This window comes from Neomonachus schauinslandi, chromosome 4, assembly GCF_002201575.2.
Source record: "Neomonachus schauinslandi chromosome 4, ASM220157v2, whole genome shotgun sequence".
Lineage (NCBI taxonomy): Eukaryota > Metazoa > Chordata > Mammalia > Carnivora > Phocidae > Neomonachus > Neomonachus schauinslandi.
Genome location: NC_058406.1, coordinates 19,942,657 through 19,965,395, shown reverse-complemented (window position 1 = coordinate 19,965,395; position 22,739 = coordinate 19,942,657). Strand labels below are relative to the sequence as shown.

Genomic DNA, 22,739 nt, shown 5'->3' with positions numbered 1-22,739 from the left:
TCTGAACCAGTGAAAAAAAACAGAGGAACAGAAATGAAGCTGTCATGGATAGGCTAAAGGCAATTCTCTCGCTCTCTTTTTTTAAGTAAACTCTATGCCCCCAACATGAGGGTCAAATTCATGACCCTAAGATCAAGAGCTGCATGCTCCACTGACTGAGCCAGCCAGGCACCCCAAAGGAATTCGATTTGATTCGATTCAATTTGTTAGACAGGGAGCGAGCATGCGCACGCGAGTGGGGAGTGAGCAGAGGGAGGAGAGAATCTCAAGCCAACTTGTGCTGAGTGTGGAGTCTGACATGGGGCTCAATTTAATGAGCCTGAGATCAAGACCTGAGCTGAAATTGAGAGTTGGATGCCTAACTGGCTGAGCCACCCAGGTGCTCCCCAAAGGCAATTCTTAATCAAACTCCTGGGCATGATAGTAGCTAACCACCAGCCTCCACACTGAGCTGAATTGTGTGACCACCTAAGTTCCTCCCACGGATCTCTCTAAAGAGATTCTGTTTCTCTCAAAGTTTAGAGGATTTGAACCCCTCTATATCCAAAGCCCAGCATTGGACCTGGCAGTGAATAGAGGCCAAAAGATGGTGTGGGACAAAGAAAAATGTAATGGGGGAAGCCCATCTATGTGGAATACCTTTAAAGAGAGAGCTCAGTACTAAGAGGCAGCTGGCCCCTGGGTTCTGCCCCAGCTACTGATACCAAGGGACTGGAGCTTCAGTCTGAGCATGACTGGAATCCTACCAGGTAGGAGCAGTATTGGAACCACTACTCATTACTCCATTACATGCCTTGCCCCAGTCCCCAGACTCTGAGGTATGTACCTGGATGGAAGGTTTACAACACATGCTCTTCCCTCCAATTATACTGTAAGGTACCATAAGGTGTAATTGGGACTGGGAGAGCTGGACAAGTCAGGCTGGCCTCACCTGACATGTCCCCTACTCTCCGGCAGCCGGAAGCCATTGCTATGAAGGTGCAGGCCATTGGACACGCCGTTGGATACACCATTGGTGGACATCTTGCCGTTCTGAACTTCTGGCAGGGGTGGGGAGAAAGAACAACAACTCAGGAGGAGCTCCTCATTTGCTCCTCAGCAGCCCTCCAGCTTCCATCACAGGATCTGATGGGTCCACTGTGGGCCATGCTCCCAGGGTTAGATCCATTCCCAGAAAGCAAGTTCTGACAGGCAGGCAAGTGCATAAAGAAAAGCCTTTGCGCCCTCTGCTGGTTGGAGAGGGACACAGCTTCAACTTGGCACTACCCTTAGCTGGGTGTGGGGAAGGGAGGGAGGGGTGCCTAAATCAACTGTAGGCCCCAGGAAGGAGACAGTGAGGAGACTGATCCAGGACGAGAAAGGAAGGGCAAGTACTTCAGGTCCTCAAGAGACAAGCCACGGAAAAAAACTGCTTTTTCAGAGGGAAGTGAAAAGGGCCATGATGCAAACCCCTTTGACAGATCTCTCTGACCTACTGTTACCTCCCTTCTTACTGTATAGAGTGTTCAGAGAATCTAGTCCTTTCGGAGGATCACAGCCACAGCACAAGGGAATGGGCAGCTTTCTCAGCCACTTTGCTGAGATACCTAGCTCCCTAGCAGAGATACCCTACCCCAAGAGAGAACTTACCCCCTGAGGAATGGCATTTTCTAGGCAAGAGGAAGGTGTACGGCCGCTGCTTGTAAGTCAGGTCAAACAAATAGACCTAGAGTGGAAGGGGTCAAGAAAAGAGACGGAGGCTGTGAGCTAAGAATGTGGTTGGCCGTGAGCAAGGCCTTGGTGGCTTGATGGCTCTCAGGAACACAGTGAGTGTTGAGCAGGGAGCCATCCGGCAAGGCCAGGAGGGGTTCCTGTGGAGCAAACTTCAGGCAGGAACATCTTCCCAGTTCCCGGCCCTGAGGGAGGACTGCTTAAAACACTGTCATTAATTAGAAACACATGTTTAAGTTGGAAAGCTCCTCAGAGGTCACAAAGCCAAATGTCTCATTTTACAGATGGGAAAACTGAAACCTCAGAGAAGGGAAGCAATTTGTCCAAAGTAACAATGCTACCTACTTCTCTCAGTGAACATTATCTATTATTATTTAATGTTTATTCAAGTCTTACTTTGCTTTAGGAACTCTAAATGTTTTTTATGACTTACCTCATTTCATCCTAGAAACCACATCATGAAGAGGTACTATTATTTTTCTTTAGTTTATTGTTTTTAGTAATCTCTACACCCAACATGGGACTCTGAACTCACGACCCCAGGGATCAAGAGTTGCATGCTGTTCCGACGGAGTCAGCCAGGTGTCCCAAGAAGTACTATTATTATCACCCCCTTTATAGATGAAGAAATATGGCTCAGACTTTATTTACCCAGGGCCATAAAAGCAGCATGTGGTACAGCCAGGACCCAAAACCAAGTCTGTCTGGCTCTAAACCACTCTGCTAGACTGCCTTTCTATTCATCCTTATGCTATCTTTAGGCCAGGTGATGGCTCAGCAATCTGAAGCCAGAACCGTATTCGCCTGCTCTCCATCCCAGTTCTTTGGTACATAATCCACCTTGCCTTGTAATGTCATCAACTGGTTCACTTGCCATGTCTCCCCTGTCAACCTGGGCTGGATCGTATTTCACATTTGTCTCCTTCATCTTTATAATAATGCTAATCCCAGAGTAAGTGCTCAGTGAGTGTTTGTAAAATAAATGGATTTAAGCAAGGCTTACTAAATATCCTGACCGAGAACACGAAAACGGAAGGGTTAGTAACTGCCCATTATCAAGGAACACTCCTACAGCTGGTCTTACCCCAAAGCCTGGCTCTGAGCCCCAGGGTTTCCTCCTAGGAAAATGAGGATGAGGAAACTGAGGCTCAGAATAATGAAGACACTCACAGTTCAAACTCACAGTACACAGAAGGCCAGAATTTGAAGACAGGTCCGTCAGTTCTAAAGCTTAAGCAAAAGCCAAGGCCAGGGCACCTCTCTGGGTATTCCAATGATGCCATGTTGCTCTGTTGCTCCTACACTTCACCAGTCATTTGCAATAAGGCTATTGCTTCTTGTCTGCCTCATGGCAGTGGAAGTGAGGTATAAGCCCTGTCTGCTGAATGTGGGGTGGTGGTGGGGCAGAGCCACCTTGGGCAACCATACCTACCTGCTCCCCTCCCATGTTGACCAGCAGCTCTGTGCCATTGGGGCTGAAGGTCACATAGGTGGCAACCAACACTCTCAGACGGTTGTTGTAATCAGGCAGCTTCACTGGCAGGTGACCTGCGGGGAGCAGCTCAGTTACCCTAATGTGAGGCTCCCCATCTTCCCCGCCCCCAGAGGGGAAGGGAGTTGTGTGAAGCCAACCATATCAATAATGGTAGCAATTATCTTCATCATAAAAGCAGCTGCAAGTGTTGAGCACTTACTATATGCACTAGGCTAATTGCTTTATATTCTTTATCTCATTAATCATTACAATGCCATTTTATGGAAAAGAAATTAAGGCTCATCAAGGCTAAGTAATTTGCCAAAGGTCATAGGATGGCTGGTTACTAGCAGTCAGGATGAAAGCTCACATCTGCCTTGCTCTAAAACCCTTGCTCTTGACCACCACGCCATGCTATCTCCCTGTACCGCCCCGAAAAAAGTCAACACCCAGCCAAGAATGTGGGTCCAGAGCTGGACTGAGCCCTACCTGCTACGTAATACTGGGCTGCACCATCCGGAAGAGGCTTCTGCCGGTCACAGAAGGTGTGGACACCTGCCGAAGGGCTCTGCTTCATGCTCTTCCTGGTGGGAAGGCAAACCGTATAGGTTATAACCCCTAGCACTACCCCTGGCTAGACCAGACCACAATCCCTAGAGGAAAACCTAAATTTTTATCTTTGAAAGGGGGTGCCTTTCTTCCTTACCTGAGCAACCCCAAAGTTTCACCAAATAGATAGCCATGGCCACATACATTACAGTGCTTTACAAGTAGGTCCTATCCATCACCTTGGTCCTCATGACCACCCTATTATCCCCATTTTACAGATGATGAAGTTAAGGTTCAAGGTCCACTCCAGGTCATGTAGTGTGAGGAACAGCAGTGGTTGCCCAAACCCACAAATGAAAGTAAAGCAGGCCAGACATCCCTGCGCTTGTCCCAGGAGTCGACTGAAAACCCAGGCTGGCAGAGCTGCTCAGATCTGGGACTTATATGGAGCTTCTCATTATATTCTCCATTTGTTTAAAAAAAAAAAAGAATAAAATAAAATGTACATTTTAAATGTACAAAAAAGAAATTACATGTACAAGATTATAACTCTGTACAAATACTTGCAGGAAGAGAACAAGCAGCAAATACTATACACAGTGATTTGTTTCAGGTGGTGGCTTATGGGTCGTTTCTTCATTTTACTTTCCATTATTTTCCAAAACAAACATGGATTAAATTTAAAAAAAAAATCACAAAAATTAAAAAACCCACCTCAAAAAGAAGAGGGCATGGCAACGAGGGAAAGGGGCAGCAGGTTCCCAGAGGCCTGCCCACGGGAGGCTGAACTAGTCATACCTGTGGTTATGGATCATGCGAATGTCATAGAGCCTCACAAAGGGCCCACTGGCCCCTACAGCCAGGCAGTTGTTGTCCTGGGGGTTGACGGTGAGGCACTTGGCCTCCACCAGCTGGCCACAGTACTCTGTCAGGTCAATCAGCACCTCCGAGTGTTTGCTGTTCTCCCGAAGGTCATACTGGCTGTGAGAGAGGACAGCGTTAGGGGATAGGTGTTGGGTCCTCCCTGTGAGGCGGGGGAGAAGCTAAGGCCTTGTTATACAAAGGAACTGGGAGCAGCTTTGACCTGTTCCTAAATAATAAGAATGTCAAAAACCACCACTCCTGGGGCGCCTGGCTGGCTCAGTCATTAAGCATCTGCCTTCGGCTCAGGGCATGATCCCAGGGTCCTGGGATCGAGCCCTACATCGGGCTCCCTGCTCCGCAGGAAGCCTGCTTCTCCCACTCCCCCTGCTTGTGTTCCCTCTCTTGCTCTCTCTCTCTGTCAAATAAATAAATAAAGTCTTTAAAAAAACCCCAAAAAACCACCACTTCTATTTCTTTCTTTCTTTTTTTTTTTCCAAAGATTTTGTTTTTAAGTAATCTCTACACCCAGTGTGGGGCTTGAACTCATGACCCTGAGATTAAGAGTTGCACGCTCCTCTGACTTAGCCAGCCAGGCGCCCTGAAAAACCATTCCCATTTCTTGAGTGTTCACTGTGGGCCAGGCACCTGAGATAGGCTTCTCACACAATCTTATTCTTTATATAACTACTTAAGGTAAATACTACTGTAAAGATGTCAGTGACATTGCTATTAACTACTACTACTACTGATCACTAACAGCGAGAAACTGCTTTGTGTCCAGTACTGTCCCTAAGTGTTGTACGTGGATTATCTAAATCCTCGTGCTGTTCGCAGGTACCATTAGAACGCTGAGGCTGAAGCAGCGATGAAGCCTGTCCGGGATGACACTGCCAGTAATTCTGAAGCTGGGATAGCGCAGAGCTGGGGAGACCACCTTTAACCACCTGGCTCTGCTCCTTAACTCCACTTTTAATCTAATTTCTTACAGGAGACAGAAGAAGTAATGGAGGTGACAGAAAAGAGAATCTAGAGGTTGCCTAAGAGCTATCTAGAAACACTCAGCGTCTCAAGACCAGCCTGAGTCCCACTCAGGAGGTAAAGGTCATGCCAGACATCCCTGGCAGTAGCACACCCCTCCCTGCAGTTTGGGGGACTGCTGTGCTGCCAATAGACAGGCACAGGGAATGGGGAGGATGTCCCCTGTGTGCTCACCCACCTTCTGCCTAGACATTGGCAATAATCTCCACCCTGTCCGCCTTACCTTTCTATGCTGAACTCACCAGATTGCTCTTCCTAAAATACTGTTTTTGTTACATCACCCTCCTGCTCAAAAAACTGCAGAGATTCCTCAATACTTCTAGCATGAGTTTACTGTTGGTTTACTTTTACCGAACTCCTCAGTCTGGTTTCTAAGACCTGATTTCACACCAACCTTGTTCCTCAGTTTGCTAACGATGCCAATTACAACTATCCCCTATGTGGTTATTTACCCTGCCTTCACAAACTGCTCAAGTTGGGGAGTCCACTCTGCTTTTCCTTGCCCATCCAAATCCTGTCTATTCTGGAAGGCCCAGCATATGTATGTTCACCTTCTGCGAGGACACCTTCGCTGATCGTACCTTTGCCTAAGCACTTAGGCTCCAACCCTAGATGCTTAGCCTCTACCTGCTGCCCTGGCACAGCCTGGTTAGTCAGGGTCAACAAGAGTAACAAGGAATTGTACCTGCCACCAACCAAAGTGCTTTCTGTCTTCCAAGTACTATCCTAAGGTTTTACAGGCACTATCTTGATTTTAATGCTCAGGCCAACAAGAGAGATATTATAATAATTCCCATTATAGATGAAGAAACTGAGATTCAGGGGTAAAGTGACTTGCCCCAAACACTGAGTGACAGAAGCAGGACTTGATCCCAGGTCTGTCTGACATCAGTGCCCTGTTTCTAACTGTTGTTTTATAGTTCATGTATGATTTAGATATCTCTCCTCCTTTGTAACAGGGAAGAGGGCATAAAGTCCCGTAGGCATTAAAGCAGGTTGGAGAGATAAGGAAAAAGTTCTAAGGTCACCTTTGCAGAAAGGAGTTAAAGGGCAATGAGACCATTTTAGGATGAAGGGAAGTAGAGGCAAAGGTTGACAAACCAGGCCACTGGAAAGGGGGAAAGTCCACTTTACCATTTCTGGCTGGCTATCCCCTTCTTACACATATGCCCACTGTTCAACTATTTGAGAGAAATGTATCAAGCACCTCTACATGCTAGGCACAGTGCTGGGCTCTAGGAACAGAACCAGGGACAAGAGAGAGATGGAGCTGCTCTGGCACTTCACTGTTCGGTGAGTGATACAGACAAAAAGATAAACCAACAAGTAAATAAAGAATTACAAATGGTGACTGGAGTTATAGAGGATACAATTAGCGTGCTGAGACAGAAAAATGGGGGAGGGGTCTACTTCAGACAGGATAGTCAGAGAAAATGCTTCTGAGGTGATTCTTAAAATGATCTCAGGGTGAGAGAGAGCCAAACATGGAAAGAACTGGGGACAGAGATAACCAGGTGGAGGGAACATTAAGTGTGAAAGCCCAGAGGAGGCTGCCTCTGTTGGTGACAGCAGGCCGGCAGGCCTGGATGTAGTGGAGGAGAGGGTAAAGAGTGGGGAAGAGGAGAGCAGGACAAGCAAATGTTCCCAGTTGTATGTTCACAGACAAGTGCCCTGGGCAGACAAATAAGGCAACTCTGCTGAAGGGAAGGAACCAGGCCTGTGGAAGGAAGCAGTAGGGGCAGATGGGATGGGGGGAGCCAACATGCAGTGGGAGCAGGGGAGATGCAGGCCCCACTCCATGCCTCAGGCCCTTACCGGATAAGCCCATCCTCAGCAGCACTCCAGAATGTGTTGGGCCACATGGGCGCTGTGGCGATGCGTTTTACCCGGTTTGTGTGGTCTCCAAACATGTGGATTGTTTCCTTTACTGTCAGGTCGTGGACATGCACTTTGGAGTCAGCTGCCCCCGTGATCAAGATGCGGTCCCCAGCATGAGGCAGGAACTGCTCCAGAGAGATTGAAGAAGAGATTGGCAGGCAGTGGGGATAGGATTGGCCAGGAAAGAAGACTAGCCTGGATGTTAGCACCTTCTTTCCTTCATTTCAGGTAAGAAAATGAGCCCAAGACAGTCCACTAAGGCAAGTGGCTCTCAAGCATCAGCCCAGCCCATAGGCCTATAGGTCAAAATTGGGACATACACCTTTACTTTGCTGGAATAGTCCTGATTTAGGCCAGACTGGACTAAGGAACCCTTTTCCTCTGATTCTTCCCCAGGTAAGAGCTGAGTGGGTGATAATCACAGCTGTTACCATTTACTAAGCATTTACCATGTGCTAGACACCTGGGCACATACCTTATCTTATTGATATTTAAAATAACCCACTTAAAATTGAGGTTTAGCACTAACATTGAGTTAACTCAAGTATGTCTGATTCCCATGTGCATATTGCCTCATGAAGACTATTTGATAACCTGAGGATTACATAATAAATTAGCCTTAAAGTGAAAAGGATTCCAGTGTTTTAAGAAGGAAGTAGTATTTTAAGTTGGTTCAAATATTTCCGGAGAACAATCTGGCAATAGGTAACCAAATAAAAGATGTTTCTATCTTTTAACCCTAAACTTCCACTCCTGAGAAATAATTCTATTAGAAAAAAGGGACCTGTGCAGAAATGCTCAGAGCAGCACTCCTCATAATGACAAATACTGGAAATGGCTCAAATGTTGGACCCTTGGGAAGGATTGAGCATCAGGAGGAAACATCTCCATGTAGCTGAGAACCAGACCATTCAGATGAAGTTGAGAATAGAATATTCCAAATGACATGTGGTAAGAACAGCCATAAATATAGCTTTGAACAGTAATTTTTAAAAAGTGTGCAGTTCTATCACCTCGTTTTGAGGAAGAAATATTTGGCTATGGGGTTAGTTGACTCTTTCTCTTCATTCTTGAATTCAAAAATTTTAATTATCTTCTTTCTTAATTGAAAAGCTTCTCTCAACCCGTAACAAGGCTGAACGGGTGCTGGGGTTGAGGCATTACTCTGCATTTAAAGAGCTCAAGTCCTATTACATGAAAAGAGCAACAATTCACTCTTTCCACACACCACTATCTAATGGCTCACCAGGACAAGGGCTAGATGAAACAGATGGAATTTAATTATTTTTAGGGGCAACTAGTAGTCTTTAATCCTGTCTGGAGACAGCACGTACTTCATGCACAACAGAAATGAGTAGGTGAGCTCTTGAGGACTAGTGCCTCACTCATCATACACTGTAGTTGCCACCAGGGGGAGCTTGTGGGTTAAGTAAAAATACGTGTAGTGTAGCGTTACTACCTGAAGAGAGAATCCTTTTCTACACTTTCACAGGAGGCTGAGGGTCTGTGAATGAAAGTGCGTTGCCCCAAATTTTACTATTAGTGAGTATCAAGACCATTGTCAAATTCCGGTTTCTGAACTCAACATTTTGTGCTCTATGATGCTGAACTGATGGCACAGAGCCCTTTCCCAGATGCCACCCCATGGATTCAAATTGAACCTGACACTTTTCAGGGGACAGAAAACAGTCTGTTTGCCATGCAGGAGGTGAATCAGCATTGTTCTGTCTCTAAAATTGCAGAAAATCATCTAGGATTGGTCCCTGGAACAGGAGGTGAAAACCAGAGCTCGGGAAGGAGGCAGGGTTTAGGGAAATAAGTAGGTTCTCAGCTCTCAAATCTACCTTCTTCTTCATGTGTCTTGTGATTCTTCTTGATATTAATTAGGAAAATATTTCTTAGCTTAGTGAGGCTTTCCAAAGGACAGCCTCTCTCACATACATCCATTATAGAATTTCAGGGCTGGAAAGGTCCTTGAAAGTCATTTCCTCCAACCGTAAACCTGACAGATAAAGTTCCCGGTGTGGAGAGTACCTCAGTTCTTGGACATTTACTACATTCTCAAAGGGCACATTCTATCTTTTCCAAATTGCTCTAAGCATTTGACCCTTTGCTCCTTCATCAGGCCCACATTTGCTTCTGTGGACTTCAAGAGCCACTAACCGCACGTCTGTTCTCTGGGACCAAAAGGCAGAAGTTTCGTGTCATTTCCACTTACAGGGCTTCAGAGGTCTGAAGACACTTGTAAGTCTGTTTCCACTTCTCCTCGGCTCACTTCCACCAACAAATCAGTAGCTTGAACGAAGAACAGCTAAATGCACTTGTGCCAGGTGCTTTTTTACAATCATCTCATTGACTATAGTATTAAGCCTGTGATTTGCTGCTTCCCTTCTAAAATTAAAGGGTTACTGACTCATTTACTCATGAATCCGGGGGGTTTTCCTAAGCTACTTCATATTTACAGATGAATAAAGGGGCTCAAAGAGGTCAGGTGACTTGCCTAGGTCACAGAGCTTCTAAGAGGCAGATAAGGGGGTCAAACATAGGTCTTCCTGCTATTTAAGTTCATGCTTGGAACCATACCACCCACCATCACCACTCAAATAAATATAAATTCACCTAGAGCTGGCCTTGCAGCCCTAAGTGAGGAAGCAGAACATGGAAAAGAGATGGGGTTTCAGGAATCACAGTCAGATGCTCAGATCACCAAGGTGTCTGTGACCCCAGGGGGTATGTGGGACACAAATGGGCAAACACAACCATGTGCACAGCCCAGTCATGCCTTTTACTTGTTCTGGGCCTTATCCTGCTCACCTTGACAGAGAAGATATTTGCCGTGTGTCCTGTGTGCATGGAGAGCAGCTTCTTGTGGTGCAGAGGGTCCCACACAATTGTGTGCTGGTCATCGGAACCAGAGGCCAGCAAACTGCAAGCAGAATGAAGGGTTCTGACCTCTCCTCAAGTTCCCAGGCCACGCTCCCCTCCCCCACGTCCCCTGTTCATAGGGAATGAAGCCACACAGAGTGTGACGAACAGGAGATATCACAGAATTCAACGTTATCTTATAAACCTTAGTTGAATCTCTTCTATTTTATCCTAAGGATTTCTCATTATTCCTTAAATGCATTAGATTATCAAAAAAACAGGGTTTGGGTGGTCACCCAAGTCACTGTTCAACTGTGTGTTGATAATGATGGACTAAACTTAAGTACACAGAAAAGAGCAGCAGTTTCTTTTCCTTAGATCTACTAAGAAGGAGGAAAGTCCCCTCTCCCAGCTCCCCACTCCCATCTCCAGCACCTTCTCAAGTGCTCTAGCTCATACTCACTCTCCTTTCTCGTTCCACTCCAGACAGTTGACACATCCTGAGTGACCCTGGGGGAGCAAATGGAAAGGGACAAGAGAGCCAGTTAGAGGTTCTCCTGTGGGGACTCAACACCAAGAAGTAGAACTAAACAGGTAAACTGGCCTTTCCATCATTAGTGTTTTCCTGGTGCATGTGAGTGACCAGAATTGAATTACACTGCCTAGTATCTTATAATATATAAAATATTTTCATAATCATGATCTCACTTAATACTCAACACCTTTAAAAGATTTTATTTATTTATTTGAGAGAGACAGTGAGAGAGCACAAGCAGGGGGAGCGGCAGAGGGAGGGGGAGAAGCAGGCTCCTTGCTGAGCAGGGAGCCCGACGAGGGGCTTGATCCCAGGATCCTGAGATCACAACCTGAGCCAAAGGCAGACGCTTAGCTGACTAAGCCACCCAGGAACCCCCACCTGAGCCTTTTAAAGGGCAGGTTTCATTGATCCTATTTTGCAAAAAAGTAAACTGAAGTTCAGATCAAAGTAAGCAGTAGAAGTGAGATCCAAACAAATTTCTGCTCCTACCACTAAAAGGGACGTGTCCCCTTCCTGGGACATCCCCTCAGCCACAGAAAATTTGCCCAGAGGAGTATCTGATTCAAAGACAGCCAATTAACTAGAAGGCTGATCTTTCATCCATTTGGCATATATTTAATTTGTCAAGCACCCACTGCATATCAGGTACTGTTTAGACACTGGGGATATAGCAGTATACAAAACAAAGTCCCTCATCTTCTGGAGCTTACTTCAAGTAGGTGGAGCCTGGTATAGTAAGGTTAACTGGGACAGAGTCTTGAGCTTGGGGGTCTGAATTGAGAAACATGGAGAGAGTGAGGCAGTTACCAACAGACGCTGAAGGTGAAAGCATGCACAGAGAGAAATCATGGTAAAGCCAGAGCCATGAGGAAACAGAACCCATGAAAAGCAGAAGGTATAAAGTGGCAGAAGTGAGTCCTATATTGGAGAAGGAAGGAACAAGTCACTAGGCATTCCTATATACTGTTTTCTGTTCTCCCACCCTCCTTCATTCCTAATGGTACCTAGATTTTCATTTACTTATCTCCCTGTTCCAAATTAGACCATGTGTTTCAGCAAGTATAAATCCACTGTCCTTGCCAAACTGATAGGTTTAGGAACTTAGGCCTTCCTTAACCAAATTGGACATGGCATTCACTTGGGCACAGGGATTGGCTCAGAAGCCAGCCTGTGACCCCAATCAGATGCCAAGGGCACAGCTGCAAGGAGGCTTCTGGAAAAGGAATTTCCTCATTCTCAGGAGACAGTCTATGAGAGAGATGCCTTTCTTCTTTTGGACGCTGGGTGTATGGATGTGACACCTGGAATTGCCACACAAGGGAAGCCAGCCTGAGAGTGAAGTCAACACATAGAGGGCAGCCCAGCCAAAGGGAAATACAAAAATGGAGCAGGAGTGTGGATGGAACCGGAGGGTATTATGCTGAGAGAAATTAAGTCAATCAGAGAAAGACATGTATCATATGACCTCACTGATATGAGGAATTCTTAATCTCAGGAAACAAACTGAGGGTTGCTGGAGTGGTGGGGAGTGGGAGGGATGGGGTGGCTGGGTGATAGACATTGGGGAGAGTATGTGCTACAGTGAGCGCTGTGAATTGTGCAAGACTGTTGAATCACAGACCTGTACCTCTGAAACAAATAATACATTATATGTTAATAAAAAAAAAATGGAGCAAAAGTGACCAGAGTAACCAATACTGATGCCTACTCTACTTCTGGACTTCAGCTAAGTGAGACAGTCAGTTCATTATTGTTTAAGGTCATTTGACTTGGACTGTTACTTGTGGCCCAAAGCATGCTAACTTGATAGCTCAAACTCAGGTCCCAGTTTATGGGTACTTCCTTCAAGATGCCTTTCCTGTCCTGTAAATTTGGGAAGGAGGCATACCCTTCCTTGTGGGCTCCTCCTGTCACACTGGATTATGGCTCTATGTTGACATGATTGTCTGCTTCACTAGACGTAGCCCTGAGAAAGCAGGCTTTGTGTCTTATATTCATTGTATCCCCAAGGCCAGATACAGAACCTGGCACGTATCTGTTGCCTGAATGAACAAATGAATCCAGTGGGACCAACAGGAAGGATCGAGAGATATGAACAATTATCTGGTTAGGTTATTTTATTTTATCTTTTTTAAAGATTTTTTTTTTTAAGATTCTATTTATTTATTAGAAACAAAGAGAGAGAGCACAAGTAGGCAGAGCGGCAGGCAGAGGGAGAGGGAGAAGCAGGCTTCCCGCGGAGCAGGGAGCCCGATGTGGGGCTCGATCCCACAGGACCTGAGCCGAAGGCAGATGCTTTAACGACTGAGCCATCCAGGTGCCCCAGGTTATTTTATTTTTTAAGATTTTATTTATTTGAGGGAGGGAGAAAGAGTGCGAGCGCGCACACAAGTAGGGGGAAGAGCAGAGGCTGAGGTTGAAAGAGAAGCAGACTCCCTGCTGAGCAGGGAGTCCAATGTGGGGCTCGATCCCAGGACCCTGAGATCATGACCTGAGTCAAAGGCAGAGGCTTAACCGTCTGAGCCACCCAGGCGCGCCCCCAACTATCTGGTTAGAAACGCTTTTCTTCTGCCTTCTCCTTCCCTCTTACCCTTTGTCCTATAAAGATTCTCATCTGGATTGAACCACATCTCTTTCTGGGTTCTGCACTTACGTGCATTCACTCTGTTCAGACTTGTCAGATCACTTGCTGACCTGAGCCTCTCTCACATTCCCTTGGCTGAAACCCCCACACATGGCTCTGGTCACTCTCTTTGGGTCAGAATAATTTCTGTCCTCAGTGGTTTCATTTTCCCACCAGGATGTAAATTACTGTGCCTGGGATCACATCTATAGCTTGCAATCTCCCAGAGTACCAAAGGCCTTAAGTGATCACCACTTACTGAGGGCTTACAAAGAGCAAGGCACAGTGCTAAGTACTTGTGGTAGGCAGAAAAATGGCCCCCAGCGTCTGTGTCCTGATGCTCTGGAACCTATGAATATGTAATGTTTGGTGGCAAGGGGACTTTGCAGATGTGATTAAAGTTAAGGTCTCTGCAATGGGGATTGTATTCTAGATTATCCATGGGGTCCCAATACGATCACATGAGTCCTCAAAATCAGAGAACCTTTCCTGGCTGCAAACTAGAGAGATGTAGGTGGGAAAGGGATTTGTCTTGTTCTTGCTGGCTTTGAAGATGGAGAAGGGGCTTATGGGTCAAGAAATGCAGCAGCCTCTAGGAGTTGGGAACTGCAAAGGAATGGATTCGACCCTACAGCCTCCAGGAGGAACACAGCCCTGTCAAGACCTTGCTTTTAGCCTGGTGAGACCTGGGTCAGACTTCTGATCTACAGAACTGTGAGATAATAAATTTGTGTTGTTTTGAGCCACTAAGTTTGTGGTAACTTCTTATGGCGGCAATAGGACACCAACTCAGGACTCCACATGCATTATCCTATGTAAGAAACAAGTGTCATTCCTCATTTCACAGATAAGAAAAGCAATGCTCAGAGAGGTTAGGTAACCTGCTGTGATATTGTAATTTATAGTAATTTATAATAAGAAATACTTCTTTGGGGACACCTGAGTGGCTCAGTTGGTTGGATGTCTGCCTTCAGCTCAGGTCGTGATCCCAGGGTCCTGGGATCGAGCCCCAAGTCAGGCTCCCTGCTCAGCGGGAAGCCTGCTCCTCCCTCTCCCTCTGCCCCTCCCCCTGCTTGTGCTCTCTCTCTCTCTGACAAATAAATGAATTAAATCTTTAAAAAAAAAAAAAAAAGAAATACTTACTAGGTCTTCTTCCCCATTTCTGAGCCCCTAAAGCCCTTGGGATTTCCTAGTGATAACAGAGAAAAAGATGTCTTGACGTTTGTAACGAATCCCTTTCAACCACACCTGAGTTTATGTAAATTGATTTTTGGAAAGCACCTAAGGATGGGGGCTGGTTGCCAGAGGAACCAACCATATGATTGGAGGGTTAGAACTTTCAGCCCCAGGGGTGCCTGGGTGGCTCAGTTAGTTGGATGTCTGCCTTCGGCTCAGGTAATGATCCCAGGACCCTGGCATCATGACCGGAGCTGAAGGCAGACGCTTAAACGACTGAGCCACCCAGGCGCCCCCCAAAAAAAGAACTTTCGGTCCTACTCCCCAGAGGTCAGAGAGGAGCTGGAGGTTGAATAGATCACCAATGGCCAATATTTTAATCAGTCATGCCTATGTAATGAAGCCTCCACAGAAACCCAAAAGAACAGGGTTCAGAGAGCCTATGCATCAGTAAACATGTGGAGAGTGGCACATTCCAAGAGGCTGTGGAAGCTTTGCACCCCTTGCTACATACCTTGTCCTAGGCAACTCTTCTATCTGGCTGTTCCTGAATTATACCCTTTTAGAATAAATGGGTAATCTGGTAAGTAAAATGTTGCTGAGTAATGTAACCACTCTAGCAAATTAATCAAATCCCAGGAGGAGGTTGTTGGAACCTCCAATCTATGGACGGTTGGTCAGAACTACAGGTGATATAACCTGGGTTTGTGACTGGCATCTGCAGGGGGTGGTGCAAGGGGCGGCGGGGCCGTCTTATAAGACTAAGCCCTTAACCTGTGCAATGTGATGCTATCTATCGCCAGATCGATAATGTCAGAATTGAGTTAAATTGTAGGGCACCCGTTTGGTGTTGGAGAATTGCTTGATCGTGTGTAAAAAGAAACAAAACCCCCCACACACTGGACCTGCCTAATGTGGCACCACTAACAGTGAGGACAGGAAGCAGGATTTTAACTTGAGAGCCTGAGCTCTTAAGTACTGTCTGAGAAATGGATGAATGCCTCTAGAATTATTGTATTTGTCCTCAAATCAGTAACCCATCTAAAGTACAGAAGACAGGCCAGAGTAGACAAATATGATACTTATGATTAATTTTCACATGGTAAAACCTAGCTTAGAGGTGGGTAAGTTGAAGGGAGTATAGAGATAAAGCTCAAATCAGATTCTACAAAAATACAAAGTAACTATTGACAAAAAGTATTAATAAAAGTCTCTATAAGTTAGAACACCTGTTTGGGAAGCTACTTTATAAGGAACAGAGTGTTTAAGAGGAGTTATTTTGGCCTTGATAACTAAGGCTGGCTTAGATGTATGGTCACAATCTGTAATTACACTGTGGAATACAATGGAAGAAAATATGCCTATGACATACCAGAATTAAAATGTGAGTAAACAATAAAGGGATAAAACCTCAAACTTTTAAGGAAGTGAGAAGAGGGACTGCTTAGAGACAGCTCCTAGAGAGGAACAGACCTTTGTGTGCCTCCCTGGACCCTTGGAAATACTGCTATTTAGGGTGAGCTTTGCACATCAGGGACCTAGAGGAAACAGAAAGTGCACAGAGAACCTGCAAGAAAAGTCTTAAATCTCACTTACACTCCAAGTTACAACCTCTTGGTTCCTGTTTAACTTTGTTAAATATTGATTATAATTACTATTTGTTGTAAGTCCCTATAATCTGCTGGGTGGTGTGGTATATGGGAGGAGGAGGAGGCAGGAAGAAGTATTTTATCCTAACAGTGCTCAGAATTTCAGGTGCATAATGATGATAAAAAGCAAATGGATTTACAATGGGTTTTATTACTGCTTTTAAATTCTTTACAGACTACGTACCCCTTATAGCCTGCACTACAGTCCCACCTTCATATGACACTAGTAGGTAGAATGCTAGATATTAATATATATGATCTCATTATCACTCCCTTTCCACAGGTAAGACCAAGTCTCCGAGATACAAAATTACTTACCCAGGGTCACACAAATTATAAACATCAGAGTCCAGCTGGGAACCCAGGTCAATATAACTCCAAAATATTTCTCTGGCTATGCTGCATACCTCAGATGTCATGCTTATTACTGCCCATTTAAAAAGAGATCTCGGGGCGCCTGGGTGGCTCAGTCGTGAAGCGTCTGCCTTCAGCTCAGGTCATGATCCCAGAGTCCTGGGATCGAGCCCCGCATCGGGCTCCCTGCTCGGCGGGAAGCCTGCTTCTCCCTCTCCCATTCCCCCTGCTTGTGTTCCCTCTCTCGCTGTGTCTCTGTCAAATAAATAAATAAAATCTTTAAAAAAAATAAATAAATAAAAAGAGATCTCAGTGCTACCATCACCTTAAAGACCACTCGGCAGTTTCATGGAAAGTTAAGCTTATATCTACCCTATGACCCAGAAATTCCATTCCTAGGTAATTACTTGAAAGAAATTAAAACATTTATCCACACAAAGACTGACATAAGAATATCCATAGATGCTTTATTTTTAAAAGCTCCAGGAGCACCTGGTTTGCTCGATGGAGTGTGTGACTCTTACTCTCGGTTTGTGAGCTGGAGCCCCATGTTGGGTATAGAGAATACTTAAAAATAAAATCTTAAAAAAATAAAAAATAAATAAATCAAAGCTCCAACTGGAATTAACTCAAATGGTCATCAACAGAAAAGGTATAAATAAAATGCAGTCTATCCACACAGTGAAATACTATTCAGCAATGAAAAGGAACGGGCTATAGATACATGCAACATGGATGAAACTCAAAAAATTATGCTAAGCAAGAGAAGCCAAACACATACAAAAATACACTATCTAATTCCATTTACATTAAGTAAAGAACAGGCAAAACTAATCTTTGGAGACAAAAGCCAGAATGTGGTTGCTCTGAGGTAGGAGGGTTGACTGGAAAGGGCACCATGAGAACTTTCTATGGTGATGGAAGTACTTTCCAATTTGCTGCAGGTAGTAGTTATACAAGTGTCAAAACTCATCTAACTCAATACTTGAGACCTATGACTTTATTTTTCTGTAAATCATACCTCAATAAAGAGAGAAAAAAGTAATAATAATAATAGCAATAGTAATAGCTGATATATACTGAGCACTATCTCACCATGTACTAGGGACACTACAGTGACCTCCATATATGCTTTTATTTTTATTTATTTTTTAAAGATTTTTATTATTTAAGGGGAGAGGGAGAAGAAGGCTCCCTGCTGACCAGAGAGCCCAATGCGGGGCTCAATTCCAGGACCCTGGGATTATGACCTGAGCCAAAGGCAGAAGCTTAACTGAGACACACAGATGCCCCATATATATGCTTTTAGTTAATCTTTACAATGGTCTTATGATGGAAACATCATTACTATTTGGATTTTTCAGATGAGGAAATTGTGTTAGTAGTGTAGCCCCACATTGTGTAAATAGTATAGCCAGATTATGAACCCACGTCTGACAGATTCCAGAGCTTGGCTGTTAACCATGATGTCAGACCGCCTTTTTAAATTCTGAGCTGTATCGCCTAAAACTTAAATGCTATGTGCCTGCCAGTATTATACTGGGCTGAGAGAGACATGACTGAGTCAAACAGACACATCTCCTGTCCTCACAGAACTGATGATGTTTTTTCTCCTCCTCTTCTCCAAACATGTAACATTAGCCTTTGCCTATGTTATTATAATCTCCTCATAAACTTCAAATGGCTATGAAATATTCCTCCAAAGGTTAAACCATACCCCCCTCTACCTTAGTGTTGTACATATAAGTTAGTTGCAAATTTGGTGAGTTGATGCATTTTTTTTTTTTAAGATTTTTTTTTTTTTTTAATTTGACAGAGAGAGAGAGTGAGAGCAGGAACACAGCAGGGGGAGTGGGAGAGGGAGAAGCAGGCTTCCCGCAGAGCAGGGAGCCCGATGCGGGGCTCGATCCCAGGACCCTGGGATCATGACCTGAGCCGAAGGCAGACGCTTAATGACTGAGCCACCCAGGTGCCCCGATGCATTTTTTAAAAAGATTTTATTTATTTGACAGAGAGAGAGACAGCACAAGCAGGGGGGAGTGGCAGGCAGAGGGAGAAGCAGGCTCCCCGCTGAGCAAGGAGCCTGACACAGGACTCAATCCCAGGGTCATGGGATCATGACCTGAGCTGAAGGCAGACACCTAACCGACTGAGCCACCCAGGCGTCCTGAGTTGATGTATTTTAAAATTCTAGTGGGAAAAGAACATTTACAGGTGGCTGGTCAGCCGAGACTAGACCTAATGTTATTTTTTTGTTGTTTTGTTTTTTGGCATTTGACTGGAAATATATAAAATCTGTGTGTTTTTTTAAAGATTTATTTATTTATTGAGAAAGAGAGAGAAGAGTGTGTGGAGGGGGAAGGGGCAGAGGGAGAGAGAGTAAATCTCAAGCGGATTCCCTGTTGAGCGCACAGTCAGGCGTGGGGCTCAATCTCATGACCCTGAGATCATGACCTGAGCTGAAACCAAGAGTCGGACACTCAACTGACTGAGCCACCCAGGGACCCTTATAAAATCTGGGTTGTAATGCTAAGTATATCACCTGTGCTACTCAGGAGCCTGATGAGCAGTAATGGTGTGGAAAGTGTATTAAAACAGGAAACACTATGGGGTGCCTGGGTGGTTCAGTCGGTTAAGCGTCTGCCTTCGGCTCAGGTCACGATCCCAGCGTCCTGGGATCGAGCCCCGCATCGGGCTCCCTGCTCGGCGGGAAGTCTGCTTCTCCCTCTCCCCCTGCTTGTGTTCCCTCTCTCACTGTCTCTCTCTAATAAATAAATAAAACCTTTAAAAATAAAATAAAATGGGAAACATTATTAATAAATACAAGTTAGTAGGGGCGCCTGGGTGGCTCAGTCAATTAAGTGTCTTGACTCTTGATTTTGGCTCAGGTCATGATTTCAGGGTCATGCTACTGAGTCCCGTGTCAGGCTCCACACTCAGCATGGAGTCTGCTTGTCCCTCTCCCTCTTCCCCCATTTGTGTGTGCATCCTCTCGCCTCTCTCTCTCTCTCAAATACTAAATAAAATCTTTGAAAATAAATAAAAAAGTACAAGTTAGTGGACAGCAATCTATCGAAATGTGGGATCCATAAGGGGAAAATAATAAAAGTCATTCTAGTCATTCATTTCTAGAGGAAAAAAAAATAGGAACCATTGTATAAGGGAATTAAAAAAAGGGGGGGAAGCAAAGAGTTAGGAAGTCTACAAATCAGTGTGTATCCTGGTATAACCAAAGGGACTAGAGAGCCTTTTGTCCAAATTTATTTTATACAACAAGCTGAAGTTGGTTAGTGACAATCAGAATTGTAAAGTAAAAAGAGTTGTCGGGGTTCAACTCTGGCTTGGCCTCTTCCTAGGTGTATGAGTAGTCACGTAAGATTCCCCAAACTGGGATGCCTGGGTGGCTCAGTCAGTTAAGTATCTGCCTTTGGCTCAGGTCATGATCCCAGGGTCCTGGGACCAAATCCCACATCAGGCTCCTTGCTCAGTGGGGAGCCTGCTTCTCCCTCTGCCTGCCACTCCCCCTGCTTCTGCTCGCTCTCCGACAAATAAATAAAATCTTAAAAAAAAAGACTCTCCAAACCTCATATTTTTCATTTAGAAATTGGGATGATGATCATGTAAACCTGACAAGATCACTGTGAAGATCAAATGATGTAAATGTAATATATGCAAGCACACTTTGGTAAACGCTGGCCCCCACCCCTGGACTAGTCCTCAGGTATACTCTCTCATATACCTGGGATACTTATGTGTGTATCTTCCAGATCCTGCTCTCAAAGACCCCTCCCACATGGCTAGGATACTCAGAAAGGGTACACATCTTGAACAACTGCATTCCTTCCTATTTACTTACTTTTCCAAAAGGGTTATTTTCTGCAGCTATTAAATTGCTACCCTAAACTATGACCAAATAGAAAATTCATTTATTCAATACCCATTATGTATAAAGTACTGGGAAAAAAGGGAATAAATAGTAGGATAAACAAAAACAGGTCCATGTCCACGGCAACATGAGACAAAGTTCTACCATAATGAAGGAGAGAGATACCAAAAAACCTAGAAAAAGTTAGGAACATCCACCTTTAGGAACAAGCTTAAAGGATCTTTGAAGACAGTGGCTTGCATATCCACATGCAAAAGAATGAAGTTGGACCCCTACATCACATTATATACAAAAATTAACTCAAAGTGGATCAAGGACCTACATATGAGATCTAAAAAGTATGAAACTCTGGGCGCCTGAGTGGCTCAGTTGGTTAAGCAACTGCCTTCAGCTCAGGTGATGATCCTGGAGTCCCGGGATCGAGTCCCGCATCGGGCTCCCTGCTCAGCAGGAAGTCTGCTTCTCCCTCTGACACTCCCCCATCTCATGCTCTCTCTGTCTCTATCTCATTCTCTCTCTCAAATAAATAAATAAAATCTTTAAAAAAAAAAAAGTATGAAACTCTTAGAAGGAAACATGGGTATAAACCTTTGTGACCTTGGATTAGGCAATGGTATCCCCCCCTTTTTCCCCCTTTTTTTTGGTGGTGGGGCTGTAATTGATGATTAATGGTTTTGTAAACATGACACCAAAAGCACAAGTCATAAAAGGAAAAAAATAATTTGGGCTTCATTAAAATTAAAAACTTTTGTGTCAAAGGCACTATCAAAAAAGTGAAAAGACAACCCACAAAATGGGAGAAAAACATTTTAAATCATATATGTGAGGATTTGGAGAAACTAGAACTCTCATACATTTCTCCTGGCAAAGTTAAATGGTGCTGCCACTTTGAAAAACAGTTTGGCAGTTCCTCAAAAAATTAAACATAAAAACAAACAAAAAACATATGATCCAGCAATTCCACTCTTAGGTATATACCCGAGGAAACTGAAAATATATGATCACACAAAAGCTTGTACACAAATGTTCATAGCAGCATTATTCATGATAGCTAAAAAATGGAAACAACCAAAATGTCCACCAACAATGAATGGATAAACAAAACGTGGTATATCCATATAACGGAATGTTATTTGGCTATAAAAAGGAATGAAGTACTGATTCATGCTACAAAGTGGATGAATTTTGAAGACATCATGCTAAGTAAAAGAAGCCAGATACAAAATAGCCATGTATTGTATGATTCCATTTTTATGAGATGTCCAGAATAGGAAAATCCACAGAGACAAAAAGTAGTGGCTAGTGGCTACTAGGGATAGGTAGTAACTACTAATATGGGTAAAAGGTTTCCTCTGGGGGCAATAAAAATGTCTAGAATTAGATAGTGGTGGTAGTTGCACAACTTTGTGAAAATACTAAAAAGCACACTGAATTGTACACTATTTATTTATTAAGATTTTATTTCTTTATTTGACAGAGAGAGACAAAGTGAGAGGGAACACAAGCAGGGGGAGTGGGAGAGGGAGAAGCAGGCTTTCTGCTGAGCAGGAAGCCCGATGCGGGGCTTGATCCCAGGACCCTGGGATCATAACCTGAGCCAAAGGCAGATGCTTAACAGCTGAGCCACCCAGGCACCCCTGAACTGTACACTTCAATAAAACAAAAAATAAACTAAAACAAGCTAACAAACTGGTGGCAGGCTGGATTTGGCCCATAGGCCATAATTTGCTGAACCCTGATCTAAAGAATACTCCTTGAAATCTCTCACAAAGTCAGGTCTCACTTCCATCTTTTTCTTTGTGGGTGACTATTTAATAAACTTGGTATATAATTTACTTCTCTATAAGGATATTACAAAAAAAAACCCCCACCTCTGATAAGTCTTTGTTAGAATAAGGTTATACTATAAAACTTCTCTGGTCTACTAACCATATTCAAAAAGAAGACCAATCTAGTTTGATATGACTTGTTTCTAATGAATTTATGCTCAAATTATGTAAGAAACAAAACAGGAACAAAAAAGCGATCAAGCCAGATTGTGAAGGTGAGATATGTAATGTTTGCAACTTATTTACGGAAAATATTAAGAAAACTAATAAGGCAAGAGAATGAATCCACCAAGCCAAGAACTATTT

General features: G+C 44.2%; 1 protein-coding gene across 8 annotated transcripts in view; it reads right to left on the bottom strand.

The window, feature by feature from the left end:
- WDTC1 (WD and tetratricopeptide repeats 1) overlaps window positions 1–22,739 on the bottom strand; it is a 66,036-nt gene that overhangs the window by 10,049 nt on the left and 33,248 nt on the right. For 6 of the 8 annotated variants that reach the window (XM_021684148.2, XM_021684147.2, XM_021684150.2 and 3 more), the window contains 8 exons: window positions 10,842–10,888; window positions 10,328–10,439; window positions 7,451–7,638; window positions 4,532–4,714; window positions 3,674–3,768; window positions 3,143–3,258; window positions 1,630–1,705; window positions 932–1,040 (listed from right to left, as the gene is read on the bottom strand). In XM_021684148.2, the coding sequence (XP_021539823.1) occupies window positions 932–1,040; window positions 1,630–1,705; window positions 3,143–3,258; window positions 3,674–3,768; window positions 4,532–4,714; window positions 7,451–7,638; window positions 10,328–10,439; window positions 10,842–10,888 (926 nt within the window). The remainder of the gene's footprint in view (window positions 1–931; window positions 1,041–1,629; window positions 1,706–3,142; window positions 3,259–3,673; window positions 3,769–4,531; window positions 4,715–7,450; window positions 7,639–10,327; window positions 10,440–10,841; window positions 10,889–22,739) is intronic. The other 2 variants (XM_044914443.1, XM_044914444.1) reach the window with 2 other exon arrangements.